The sequence below is a fragment of the Falco peregrinus genome, chromosome 2, assembly GCF_023634155.1.
Source record: "Falco peregrinus isolate bFalPer1 chromosome 2, bFalPer1.pri, whole genome shotgun sequence".
Taxonomy (NCBI): domain Eukaryota; kingdom Metazoa; phylum Chordata; class Aves; order Falconiformes; family Falconidae; genus Falco; species Falco peregrinus.
This window is the reverse complement of record NC_073722.1, coordinates 110,434,761-110,449,066: the sequence shown is the minus strand read 5'-3', so window position 1 is coordinate 110,449,066 and position 14,306 is coordinate 110,434,761. Positions and strand designations below refer to the sequence as shown.

At 37.6% G+C, this 14,306-nt stretch overlaps 1 protein-coding gene across 14 annotated transcripts in view; it reads left to right on the top strand.

The window, feature by feature from the left end:
• Positions 1-14,306, top strand: part of BCAS3 (BCAS3 microtubule associated cell migration factor) — a 370,182-nt gene that overhangs the window by 131,317 nt on the left and 224,559 nt on the right. For all 14 annotated transcript variants that reach the window (XM_055797243.1, XM_055797246.1, XM_055797240.1 and 11 more), the window contains exon 16: positions 6,900-7,050. In XM_055797243.1, coding sequence (XP_055653218.1) covers positions 6,900-7,050 — 151 coding nt within the window. The remainder of the gene's footprint in view (positions 1-6,899; positions 7,051-14,306) is intronic.

The window sequence follows — 14,306 nt, the reverse complement described above, 5'->3', positions numbered from 1 at the left end:
GCAGAGGACCCTGCCTCCACAGCAGCTGAGACACTTGGACTGGCGCTTGCATGTCTGGGTAGAGTATTCTGACTTACAAGTTCGCCTCTCACCATCACATGCCTTGCCCGGATGCAAATGGAGAGCAAGTTCTGCTTTCTTAGGACAGTCATGAGATTTAGTGCAGCTGTGTTTCAAAAGGTTAGATATCAAGCAGTTTTAAACATTGTGAAAATAACTGGCTGCTTTATTTTCTCCCATCTGTTTCAGTGGAATCAAGTTAGTGATAGGTTTTGGACTTGCACCAGTTTAGCTGAGAGAAAAATTTGCTGTAAGTAGCCAGATCATGTGCGTATATGTGCTGTAGGTAGTACATAGTGTTCTTCCTTTAGTGGGTCTACTTGTGTTGGAAATATGGAGGGTCATGGTGTGAAATAAGTCTAAATATGGTAGGATGCTATTCAAGGAAACTGTGATGTACCTTTAATTCAGAAGCAACCATTAGCTTAAAATAATTAGTTTCCTGACTTTTTCTAGGAAAATGTGTAACATATTACAAAGAAAGATAAAACACGTTTGACTGAATAAAACAAAACTTAAAAAGCCCCCTTTGGCAGCAATTAGTGCTCGTGGTGCTGAGCATGTTTCTCGGGACGCTATTGAGTTTGTCTGTCAAGCTCTTCCAAACGATTTCTGCAAGCCAGCATTGCTTCTGCGGCGTTCTCTGTCCAGGTCACAAGGCAGCGTTTCTCACCAGGGCGCTGCTGTTTCCTCTTCCGACTGTAGTAGATTACAGATTATACTGGAACATGTCTGAGAAAAGGTCAGAAACAAGGGTGAAAGTCTTGGAACCGAAGCTGGGAAGCTTTCCATTCTCATCCGGGAAACTTTTTGTATTGAATAAAAAAGCAAAGCAAAATAAACTACCACAAGCATGACACTTCTGTTTTGCCTGCCATTTTCTGTCTGCCAGTTAGAAAGGGTTTTATTTCCCTTGCATTATATGATTAGCGAATGTTTAGTTGAGGAATCTTCAGTATTACACTAAACAGAAATAATGGCCAGACACAGTTCATTTCTGTGTATCTCGGCCTCCACAGGATTGCATAGCCTGGAGTTACTACACTTTTATTTACCAAACTAAAGATGTTTATATGTAGTGTTAATGTCAGTAGACTACGTGGTACGCTTTGAAATGTGGTCTGTTAAATATTGTAAGATATAAAAGCTAATCAAGTGGGTTTTGAATTTTAATGACGCTGCATTACTAAGCTTTTTGTATTGGAGTAATGGAAGAAAAATGGAAAAAATCAACATAGAATCACTTTAATATGAGGCTGAGAGGTGCTCGATACCACTTTGGTTTTTCATGTAAAGTGTTTAGAGAAACTAAAATCCTTGTGATCATTATTTGCCTACCAGAAAAAAACATCTGGGCCAGGTCCTTTTAGCTTTGTTCACTAACAGGGTGGAATTTCTCTGTGCAGAAGAGGATCCCACAACACTTGAATGGAGGAAATGTGCCATATACAGTTGAAACTGCCAGGGGACATGTAATGGGTAAAATGATTTACTTTCAGTTTGGTAGTAAGTTGGTGTTTGCATCCCTTAGGGTGCGCTTTTGGTTTGAAGCTCGGTTGTGAATTCCTGGATTCCCTTCCCATGTTGAGGCTGTTGCCTGCGCAGATCTGTGGTGCCAATGTATTAGAGCTAGGTTTACATCGGGGAAGAAGTGATTTGGTTGTGTTAATGTGGTACTATGTGTGGACTTGAGAGAAGGACAAAGCCACAGCAGGGCGAGCAGTGGGGCTGTGTCAACGTAATTCTTAGAGGGTCGAATGAAGCGCCTTAGCGTAACACTGGCTGCCCCGTGCTGTGTTCACAGTGGAGCTCCTCGGGCTGGGGGGAGTGTATCTGCTGCCCTGGGGCTTGGTGTATATTTATGTCATTAGTAGCTGCAAAAATCAGGATGTTTTTCTTCCTCTCTCCTCAGAGATGATCTCTGACAGCAGTGCCCTGAAGTACTCAGTTCAAATGCTGACCAATTTGAAACCTGGCCTGAATTCATCAAGGCTTTTAGTTGATCAGAAGAGGACAAGTTTACTATATTAATTGCTCTCAGTTGGTTGAATGCTTTTTTTATACAGTGTTACAAGCTGGCAAGTCTAGCACCTAGGTGTAGCTTTCCTTTCCTATCCAAAACCACACTTTGAATACTTACAAACATCTGATTTGATCAAATCTTTAAATCCCACATGCAGGCCTTAAGTGTATTTTACAGGTTTTACAACAATTGTAAGTAAAATACCACTGAACAAAACTTGTAGCTGTCAGTAAGTTAACGTTGGGGTGGCGACAGCAGTGGGGACAGCGAGGAGGTTGAGGGCCAAGCCGGACCTGGGAGCTACTCCTGATGGCTTTTCCACAGATGTCCAGCTTTGTCAAAACCCAGTAAATCTTGTGAAGTTTATTTTCCTTATAGCATCTGTGTTTTATAATGGTGCTTTTAATTTGTTTTTCCTTTGTCTGCTGGGATTTCTTTTGTCCAGCACTTCCAGGCCTCCCTTTTTCTCTCTGTGGAAGTGAGTCTGTTAATGATGGCTGGCTTGGGAATACACCCCAGCCAGGCAGGCACGGCAGCCGCTCCCTCCATCCGACAACAAAGCCCATTGTTGTTTTCCTTCTTCACTTTTCTCCTCAACTTAATCCATTTTTTCCTTTGATTATTTGTGGAATAAAATGCCTGGAAATGTGTGGCTTGGGTTTTGGGGGGATGATACCATGGCAGTTTCATTGCAGACCTTGAGCAAACAGGTATGAAGGCAGAACCAAGCGATTATATTTTCCATGTATCAGGATGCAGCGTTTATCTAATATAATGCTGCACTTGTAAATAAACTTCTGCTGCCTGACTACCAGAGCCACGACATCCTCAGGTTTTTGCAGCTCCCTTAGTAAAATTAATAGATTTACTAGCAGCTTAAATTGAGACATAAGACTTTTTTTTTTCTTTTATGTTTCTCCAATGGGAGTTTAAAAGGCTGATTTAGGATTAACTCTAGAAGGTTTTTTGACTCATGTTTAGTCGTGATCCAGAATTTGGACCCTGAGTCTGTAATACTTGAGCAAAAATAATGCAAGTGCTTCCTTCTGCATGTGTCCTGGGCTGTGGCCCAAGCTGGAGAGGGAGCACAGGCAAGTGGGACAATGCTTACAGGGAAAATAAACCTTAGCCTAAACTGGCTTTAATGTATTACTTGCACAGCTCTTGAGCTGTCATCTGAAAATTTCTTTCATGGCAGCCCGTGGAAAGACAGATACTTAACTGAAAGGATGTGCCTTGCATGGGGTCCTGAGGGCTGCCAAGCTCACGCTCTGGGTGTTGACCAAGGGAAAGTGCCTCCTTGCCTGGGATGATCTGCTGGAAATACTCAGACTGATTCCTCAGAGGGTGTTTGCTGTGAAATTGTGGTGATGATGATTAATTTTCTTTAAATTAATTGCAGTAGAAAATATTCCTTGAATAGTCAGTAGGATGTGATTTGTACATAGCTGTCGGTATACAGCCAAGTTAGCATTTAAAGTTAAATTGTCAGTGCTAAGTGAAGCTGCTCTATTGAAGCAATAATTCCAGGGTTTGATTCCTTATATGCATTTCCTTACAAGAATGAATATATACTGTCCACATGTGGCAAGGTAACTTGAGGACAGGATGCTGCTGTATGAAAAATGTTTGATATTTCTAGCGGACTTAAACTTTGGCTTATTTTTGCTTGTCCTTTGACAGTGAATCAACAACTGCTTGAGCTGTAGAAATAATGTTGATGCTTGACTGCATTCTTTGTGCTCTTTTGGCCTGCTACGGCAGTCCTGTGTGCACACAACTCCCTTTTACTGCAGGAGGAGTGTCCTGCTGCCGAGGGCTGGAGGAACGGAGGGTGACTTTGTTGAATTTCTGGATTGGTACAGCAGCACCATAAAATTATGGGGTTTTAAAATGACTTATTAAACGTGACGCTGTTTTGCTCCAGTGAAATTCAGCATGCACTGTACAGCCTTTCCTGAAGGCATAGGGAAGGAGCGGCCCTAGTTGTTGGGTGCATTTACTGAATCCCCAGGGCTATGCAGTTCAGACGACAAGCATGTACCTCTCTTATAGGTCTGAGGCAACACAAAATGAAGATGTAACAGTATAGAACATTTCTAAAATAATAAACATAGCTAAAAATAATTCCATGTAAATGAGAGCAAATATTTTTTCTACTAAGCACAATTTTTCTTTAGCTTTACTCATCGGCATCATTTTAATATTGTTGTAGTCAGATTTTCAAGAAAAATTTTACTGTCAGAAATAATTTTGTAGCATTCCAGCTTTTAATTTTTTACTTCTATCACTTTGTTGTTGCATTTATTTGCATTTAAGCAACTGAATGTTGCTGCAGGAAATATAGATCGGCAGGCAATCATTATTGGGACATACGTTAGATATTTACAGCTTTTCTATTTGTCATAGGTGGATATTTTGTATCATGTTTGTGCTGTGAAGTGCTGTACATTTTGAGCTCTGGCTTAGTTTTTTGATTCACGTTCGTATACATTAAAGCTATACATTTAAAAATTAGATGCTTGATTTCTGAATGTTGGTGGGTTTTTTTTCTCAAGAATCACCTTAGATTTTGGTCCCATTCAACATTTCTTTTACGTGTTTTCAGTTCTCTCTGTATAGTTTAGTAATTTTATTGTTTACTTTGTGTTTTCTTATGTGTGAGCCTAAAAATTTGTAGGATGTTGTTGCTACAATTAATAGAAAACTCCTCAGTGATGACTTAATCCTGGCGTTTTCTGAGTATGCTTAACTGCCCTGGGATTCCTCAACTTGTATGAAAATAAAGCAGCTCATCCTTGTGTAGGAAAGACATCTGCAAACGCCTCATTTCTCTGCATGCAAATATTCTGTGGAATCAGCTGGAGGTTTTGCATATGGAAAACTACATGATGTTGGGAGCAGAGGGCACAGAGTAATTAAAAGTGCCTTGAGAGAGGACTGTTACAACACAGTCATTTGGTTCAGTAGTTAATAGTTAATCATTATATTCCTAACAAGTAAAAGAAAACAAATTACAGGCATTTGGAGCCCCCCTCTGTAGATAATGTTGCTGTTTGCTGTGTAGCATGCAGTTACTCATGGTGACTATAGGGGAGAGAAACATTTTCAGAGACCTTGATTACATGCAATAGTAACTAATTAGACAATAATGCAGAAAACTATTCATGTGCCTTCCTACAAGAACGAAGAATGCATTATGAAACTAATCTTAAAATTAATTGCATCGTGGTCTTAATTTAAAACTGAGATATTTTTTGGTTTGGGTGTTTTTTGGGTGTTTTTTTCCCCTCTTTCCTGTTTCTTTTTATGCCAAGTTGGTGCAGGAAAATTGCTATTAATGAAATCCGCTCTCTGAGACTTCAATAGGCTTGTTATTCATTAAAGCCTTGCTATTTCTCTTAAAATGTATTGAACAGTGTTCAGGCCGGATACTTAACACAAAATACACTTTGTAATTTCATCATTTTTGTTATTGTGCTTTTCTAAGATGCAGAGGTCTATGGACTTTGTAGAAAAAACAAATAAAACCCCTAAGCTTACAGTTATGTGGTATTAAAAGAAGGGTAAAGGAAGCATTGAGTGTCTTTAGGATGATGAGACATTCATTAAGATTTTTCCGCCTTCCTTTTCCTATTTTAAATCCATCTGAAGTACCATTAAAGCTTTTCAGGCAGCTTCCTGTGAGAAACCCTTTTCTGTGCTGTTTTTCTTCCTTGAAAAAAGGTGGCTGCTCTTCAGTCAGATTGTATGGATTTGGCCTGGGATTTGTATAATATCTGTGTAGAATGCATCGGTTGTTTAGGAACCTAATTCCCAATATGGCTCCCTTTTGATTAAGAACAAAGCCAGCATTTCACAGCATTATAGGAACACAGAAAAACAAGTTAATGATCTAAACCTTTTAATTCATGGTTGCTTGTCTATATAAAGTACTTTTGATTCTGTTATAAACAGACTGGCCCCTATTTTTGTTTAACTTCTTTCTTTGGTTTCTTCACATTTCTTTCTTTACTGTCCATGAAATTTGTAGCTAGTTTCCTTTTCTAACTGAAGAATGAAAGGTTGTGACTACAGAATGATACAGAAAGTAAGAAAGCGTATCTAAACTGGGCGTATGTCCAGCACAGACCTCTTTGAAACAAGCTAAATTTAGGGTTATTGCGATTTTCTTGTTACGTTTTCCCCTTCCCCTTGTAAGTACCTATGTTTTGGGTTTTTCTTCTTCTTTTTTGAAGGAATATGAAGTTTGTTGCTTTTTTAATACTTGCTTGATTTTTACATGTAGTTTGGCATGGCTTTATTTTATGTAGTTACTTGTTATTTTCCTCCAGTCTTAGTTCAGCAGATTACTGTTATGTGTGCCTTTATCCATAGAGACAACAAAAGCGACCTTTTCAGGACTTTCAATTACCAACACTGTATGTGGTACTTTAGGAAAGTAATTCCCTTCCAGATTTTTTTTTTCCTGAAAGAGAATTGTAATTCAGAGTTTGTTCTTCAAATTGAACTTGAAAACTTTTTGGTGAACAAAACCGTCAGGCAAGCAGCAGCAGCATGAATAGTTTCCCTTCCATGGAAGGGGACCTTATCTCCATATATAAAAATAAATATTTGCTGCTTCCATTGTAATTTTTTTTTTTTCTCTGAAAGGAATATTACTTTTTTAGATACATTTTTCCTTACAATAGGGGCTTGTTATTTCTTTTTTCCTCTCCTTTTTTTCTGGCCATGGCTTTTTTCAGGCAGCTGTAGAAATGATAAATGAAGAAAAAAAATCCAATAATTTATTTTATTACATCTCTATCTCATCAAGGTAAATTGAACAGCCAAGACACTTACAATAACTTCACAAACAATAATCCTGGAAACCCTCGACTCCTGCCTCTTCCAAGTTTGACTGTGGTGTTGCCTCTTGCTCAAATCAAACAGCCAATGACATTAGGGACCATCACCAAACGCACAGGGTAAGTGTATGTGCGCAAACCTTTCTTAACATTGTTATTTATTATTAATATGGAAATAATTTGTTATTAGTGATACTTAGTTTTATACCTTATTTTAATTTCTATGTATGTAATTTAATGGCAACATAAGGGGGGTAGGCAGAAACGGAGAGAAGAAAAGAAAACCAGTGTTGGCTAAGTAAACATAACCTGAAAACAAATCTCCACCAATTCAGCAGTATTTGGGTGGGTCATTTTCTTGCAGTTGCCATGTGGGAAATCGTGTATGCTGAAACCGGGAGAAGTTTCACACCAGGAATTGGTATGAAACATAAGCAGAGCTGTATTCAGTCAGAATAAGTTATGGGTTTACTTTTTGTTTTTACGTTTGTTTATTTTGATTTCCAAACTTCTCAAGCAGAAATGATTTTTGACTATCAGAAGTGGAAAGACAGTAAGCCAGGTTGAGCATAAAGACACAAGTTAATCCTGCTGTTTTCTTGACCTTATTTTTCCTCTGAAGTGACTGTTCTGTACTATGAAATTCACGTGTGGACTGCCATTCTGGAGCCAGCTGCACTTTGGTACTTCTCACTGTGCCATGAGAAAGCAGTTGAAAATATTTGTTGTGAAGTGGTCTACTAAATATAGATGTATGTTATAATAACTAAGAAGATTTTGTGAGCTTCATAATAACAATTTTAAGCTGAGCTCAACAATTGATACTTTTCTCTTGCTAAATTTCAGAGCTTTGGTTTTTGCAATTAATACATAAAGCTAGTGAGTGGGTGATTATTATATTTTTTTCCCCTCTCACTTCTTGGTTGTTCAAATCCCTGAATTTTTTCTAGTTTAAAAAGCCTGACCGATCCATTAATTTACAGATGGCTTTTAAATTTTTAAGAAAAATAGACCGAGTATGGCAGGTAGTTGGACAAAACAATTGAGAATCCTACAGGGTTTGTAACATGTTTCTGTGTTTTGGCAAATGGGTGCAGGCACTGTCTTGCTTGCTTCAGTGGTTTCTTGCTCAAACCCCAATAGTGAGGTGAATTTTACCTTGTGTTTTGTGAACTGGGAATTACTTTTCAGGGGAGAACTTGTGGATATTCTCTCTCTCCCTGAGTAATTCCCATATTCTATGCTTGAGTGTTCAGGACGTCTGTAAAATCTGTTACTGTCTTGTTTAGCGCTCTAGTATGCATGGTGATGTTCTGAAGCTTGCATATGTATGCACATACGTACATGTGTATCTATATATGTGTCTATCTAAAATCCAGTCTTGCTCTTGCTGCTGTAAACAGGAATTTCATTAAGCTTGTTGAGCCAAATTGTGAACTACGAACACGCAGTTGCCCTAAGCACAGAGGCTGGCTGCAGATAAGTTCCTGAACTTCATAGATAATAGTAAATGGAACTTATGAAACAGTAAAGAAACCACGTGAGGGTAATTTTGTGGTTTAACTTCCATGCATACATTTCGGTTGCTTATTTTTTCCCTTCCCCCCGCCCCCCCTCCCCTACAGTTTAAACACAGGCGAGGGGAAAGTGGTAGTAATCAGGTGAATTTTGAAAGTATAGAAAGGTGTTCTCTTGTATGAGGTTGGGAAGGGAGGTAGGATCAGAGAGAGGTTGGTGTGCATGGAGAGAGGCAGGAAGTTACAGTTCCTCAACAAGGGAAAACATCAAAAAGGTGACTTGAAGAGTACAGTCAGAGAAGGGCAGAAATATAATTCTGGGCTCTGTTGGTAGGCTCCTAGAAATGGAATCGACACTTAGAATAAGGTAGGACAAGACACAGAAAGAAAATAAAAATCCATTTGAGGGTCTGCTGGGGAGAAAGTAGGGTGATAGGAGTACTGGTGAGGATGATGATTTGAGAGGAAGCACTTGGTTTACAATATTAAGTCCTGCAGTGGCCTTTACAAACACAGCTTTTTTAATGCTGTGGTGATAGCGACAAACTTTTCTACATATTGCAAATGTGAAGTCTGCATTATTTTATTTAATGTTTTATTTTTAAATATCTTAAATGTATTCAGAGAGTTCTAAAGTAAATTTCTAAAGTAAATTTTACTAGTCACAAACTGTCCCTGTCCTATTATTTTGTGCTCTTCTTAAAGCTAATTAAATTTAAAATATTCAGTGAGGCTTTTATGTAAGGGGAGAAAACAACAGTCATGGGAAATACCCTGCTGTGTAAATAGAGTTTTCATGAATGAGGATCATAATTTTCAGCAAAGCCTGTGTAGATGTGTAATGCTAAGCTGAGAGCTTCCTTCATTTGTTCTGCATCCAAAATATTTGATGAAAGTACACAAAATTAACATGAAAAACTGTATTTATAAAGCAGGGATTTAAGAGGAATGCCTAGGATCCGAGAAGCCTGGCATGCCTAAAATGACCAAATTGAGACAGCAGCCTTAACTTAAACCTCCAGGGGGCAAAGCGTGTGTTTAACATATTTAACATCTGCCCTCATATTTCTAGAAACACATAGCAATGTAAGTCTGTACAGTGTAATATTTAGACAGGACAGGGACCATCTGCCTCACTCTGAGAAGTGTAGGAGGCATGTATTACTGCAAATGGCAAAAGACAGATGTATTTACACCTACATGGTCAGCACCTTTAAGCACTGCTCCGAGGAAACAAGGCTCTTCCTTGGGAGCAGCTGCTTAACCTTGTGATTGTGCAATGATCAGAAAAGGAGATGAACTCGCTATTGGTTGGATTTTGCAGTCACTGTTTAGTGGCCCTCAAAGCAGATTCCTTTTCTGTTCTTGCTACTTGTAAAAGAATTAAAAATTTAATCTGTTGCAATACATTTCTAAAAGCAAGACTAAAAGAATACCATATAATTAGTAATTAGCAGTTCTGGATTTGTCCATTTTATTTGCTTTTAACATACAAAAAGCTTCTTTAATACTACACATCTTAATGAAGTTTGCAGGTTTTATTAACCAAGAAGTCAAGCTGGGTTTTGTTCTGCTAGTATCCAAGACAGCAAAGTATTTTTTCAGGTACTGAAAGAACTGATCAGTGCTTGAAATATCATCTGTCTCAAGCAGAACTGCAAAGCATGTCATCTTAGTTGACAGGTGGAATGGCAGTAAATTTTTTAGAAGTGTTTGCTGTAGCCCTATGGGAATGAAAGACCAGAATCTGGAGTTGTGTTGTTGCTGCGCTGTTCATCACAGATGTTTTGGTGGCTCTTTTTTTTTTCTTTTTTTTTTTTTTTTTTACTTGTAAATTTTGGAACACTTTCTGATCAGTCATTAAACGCTCTTATTCTGAATACAATATACATTCTCAGCACTAAGCATCCCAGACCATTCCCTCCCTTCTTGCCATCGTTATCACATTTCCTTGTTCCCTGCCCTCGGTTTCTTCCCTTGCTTTTTCAGGTCTCTCATTATAATTTCCACACCTTCATGAAGCACTTTATTTTTGTCCTTATATTTTGTCATCCCGTAGACTCACTTTCCTGTAGTTTGTACTGTCAGCACATTCTGAGGAGCAGATAGGCTTTCCCAAAGGGGCTCTAATGCTAATGAGTAAGGAAGTATCATATGTTTTAAAGATTAGGGGGATATAAGGCGGTAAAAGTTATATTTAATAAGTCCTTATATGTCTATGCCTCGGTTTCCCTCAAAATTTTAATAGTAATGCTGAATTCCTTCTCAAGTCTGGTGAATGGGTTAATTCATTGCTCATTTACAAAGAGCTTACAGATTTGAAAGGGGAAGAACTGTATGATCCATCTCATACTTGTCTATAAAAGGCAGTGAATCAGAATATGCCAGAAGACAGCTTTGTGCTCTGCAATAGCTTTATAAGCGATCCTTGTGTTTGCAGAATGAGTTGTAGTTAGTTTCCAGTTTTTAAGAATGTGGGGACACAGATGAGCTGTAATGGCAAGGAGGGAAATAAAAGAGACAATAATTGCCCCAAAAGAAAAACTATTGTAAAAGTTGGCTTCTCTTGACAGCAGCATTTGTTTTAACTTTCTCAAGGGGTATGGTCATTATACTTGTATCATACTTCATTACCAAATTCATTATAGCTTTAGTGAAACACCAGGATGTAACCTGCATTAGTTGGGGCTTGTCAAAACAGAGACATCCAATGTATCTTACAATAAAAGGTATAAACCTTACTTTTTTTTCCATCCAAAAGATCTAGATAGTGTGTTTTTAAAGATGAAACTTCATCAGTTCTTCAACCCATCCCTCACTGCACCCCCAGTAAGGACGGGGAAAAGTAGGTAAAGTGTCTGATGCAATTTTATCATTTTAGTGTTTCTCATTGCTTGTGCTATATGAAAATATATTTATTTTCATATAAATATAAAATATATGAAAATAACCCATTAAAATATATGAAAATCACTGATACCTGTTTGTTTTATTTTGACTTAGCTTAATTTATCCCAGGTTCTACTACTGAAGCAAACAAAAATAAGGAGTGCAAAGTCATGATGCATTTGAGTAGGGAAAAAGTAACTAAAATTGTTGAGGAAAAAACTGAAAAATAAAGCTAAAGAATTCAGTAAAATAGCTCAACTTTTCTGCGTGCTGAACTCAGACATTCTGTTTCTGGCACGTTTCTCAGACATGTTTTATGTCACCTTTAGCATTTATAATACATTTTGGTAATAAAGCGACTACTGTAGTGATTTGTAATTGATATGAAATACAGTTATTTGCACTGAATTCTGTTTAGATGGCACTATTTATGAAAGAATTCTCGCTATGGCAACATAGAGCAATGAGGGTTAGAATAAGTGGGTATTGCACAGCTTATTAAAAGCTTAAGTAGTTTTTATTAAACATAAAAAATCAAAGAATATTTGCGTTTTCAAGAAAGTAAGAAAATTTGTTGGAATTTTCAATCATAAATCATCTTCATTCCATAATTTTCCTTTGAAATTTCTCACTGGCTATGAGAGCGGGGAGCCTCAGTGAGTTTTTTGCCTTGGCATTCCTCTGTTACTGTCACCGAGCATAGCCATCTGGTGCTGTCTTTTCAAGGTTGGGTTATCCTGTAATTTGCGACTTCTCTCTCTCTCTCTCTCCATTAACATACCATCCATATTATGTGAAAGAAATAGTGAAAAATAATTGTTTATATAAATATCATAGAAAAAAAGGTCAACTTAAAAGAAATCAGGTCTCATGAACAGAAAGGAAATGCTAAGCTGTCTCTCTCACACAAGGCTTTTTATTAAGGCTCTGCTGTAGTCTTTGGAACTGTAATTAAATTTTCTTCATGGTACAAGATTTTGTATCCATGTTAAAAACAAAACCTTCCATTGAAGCATATATCCACCTGGGTCAATTTGTAATTAAAATAGAGATAATTTATTAATTTGCAAATATAATCAGGTCAACACAGTATGTTGTGCAAAAAAAAAAGCAACCTATGTTACCTTTTAAAATGTTCTAATGAGCTCAGCTGAATGTTATTTGCCCACTTTTTGCAGACAGAGAAACTGGGGCCGACAGAGGGAAGGGGAAGGTGTAACCTTGCCCCCTTGAAACATTCAGGACCATAATTTAGAAATTCTAAGCTCTCAGTCAGATTGGACCACTCTCCAATGACTCTTCAAATTTACACTAGATACATTCTAGATTTTAAATTATATTGGACATGGGTTATGCAGAAGAAAAATTTTCCATTAGATGAACGGTGCAATAGTGCTGAGTTAATCTTCTGTTGAGCTATTAGAATGGTCTCTGACTCAGGGACTGAATGTGTTCAATGTATAGGAGATCATACAAATTCATACAATTTCACTGGGTTTTACCACTGTTCAGAGATGATATATTATAGCTAGAAAGGCAACTGGTTCTACCAAATGAGCTCTGTCCCCCAAAGCATTAAAACAAAACATTTTTTTTTAAATCCAAACAGTTAAAGGCTAGCCTGCTACACAGTCTAAAAGATCTTCAGCATGTTTTTTGGCCTGTATTACTAATAAAAAATGGGGGGGGGGGGGTGTCTGCAAAGTTATATTTTTATTGGTTTTTTACATTTTTGCATGTCAAAGGATATATGTCTTAGGTTTGTACCTTCACCTAAAAGGTTTTTTGAAGAGGATGTCTTCATTGATGTTGTGCTCCTGTCAAATTTAGTTCATAGAATTCTTTTTTGTCAGGCTGGTATCCTTTTAGTCGTGTAGGCATATGGTCGAGTGCTTTATGTCTTTCTGTGATAGACCTTTTCTGTTCATTCCTTGCCAGAAAATATTTCACTTGTTTCAGCTAGCCAGAATTTATCTCTGAGTCAGAATATAAAAAGAAAAATGACACATTGGCATTTACAAAATCAATTATTCAGCAATTTTGTGGATGATGTTACATCCCAAATGAGAATCCAAGAAGCCTTGAGCATGTAAGTAGCTCTAAATTTACCTCCCATTCTTCCTTTTCAGATTTCATGCAAATGTCAGTATGGTGATGGCTTTTTTGAGGGTAATGCAAAGAACAAGGGAGATATCCATTAAAAATGTGCTAAAATTAGTGGGGTATGATACCGCTTTAAAAACAATACACTGTGCAAAATACTTGAACAAAAACTAAAATAAAATCATGGTGTAGATAAATTGTTGAGTAGCCAAAAACATTAAGCTCTCAATCAGGTGATTTTTAACATCAAATATATTTGAAGTAAGTTAGGGTTTTCTGCATTCCATGCAAGCTTTTAAGTGGAGGAATAAGATTGCTGTGTCATACAGTTGCTAAAGATTTTGAATGTAATGGTTTGCTTCTATCCAGAAAAGGGCCGAGTAATTTTCTCTAAAAGGTTGTGCTTGTACCTGTCGCTGTTTTTCCTTAGAACTTCGTCTCTTTCCAGTAAATTTGTAAAATGTAAGGTCCCGCTCAGACCTTCAGTGTTTCATGGAAAACACTTGCATATTTGTTACTTTTGATGCTAATTTACTTTTTCTATGAGTTCCGACTTCAATGTCTGTTTAAGGCTCTTAACTGCTTTTGTCTGAGATTTGTCAGCAGATTTTCAGGAAGGAGACCTAAACTGTGTGTAACTTGAATTATAACATTAAAGCCTGCTTGCGAGTGATGCATTCCGTTTGTCACAGCAGTTGTGCATGAAGGGGCTCCCCGTCAGCTCCTGCTTCTGTGGGTGGTTGCGTTGTCAGTGGGACAGTTCACGTGAGCAGTTATGTTTGTGAGTGTCAGCATGCTGGTTATGTTAAGAGGTCTACATCTCTTCCAGGGCATCATGAACAGTTATAAGAAATTATTTTGTTTACC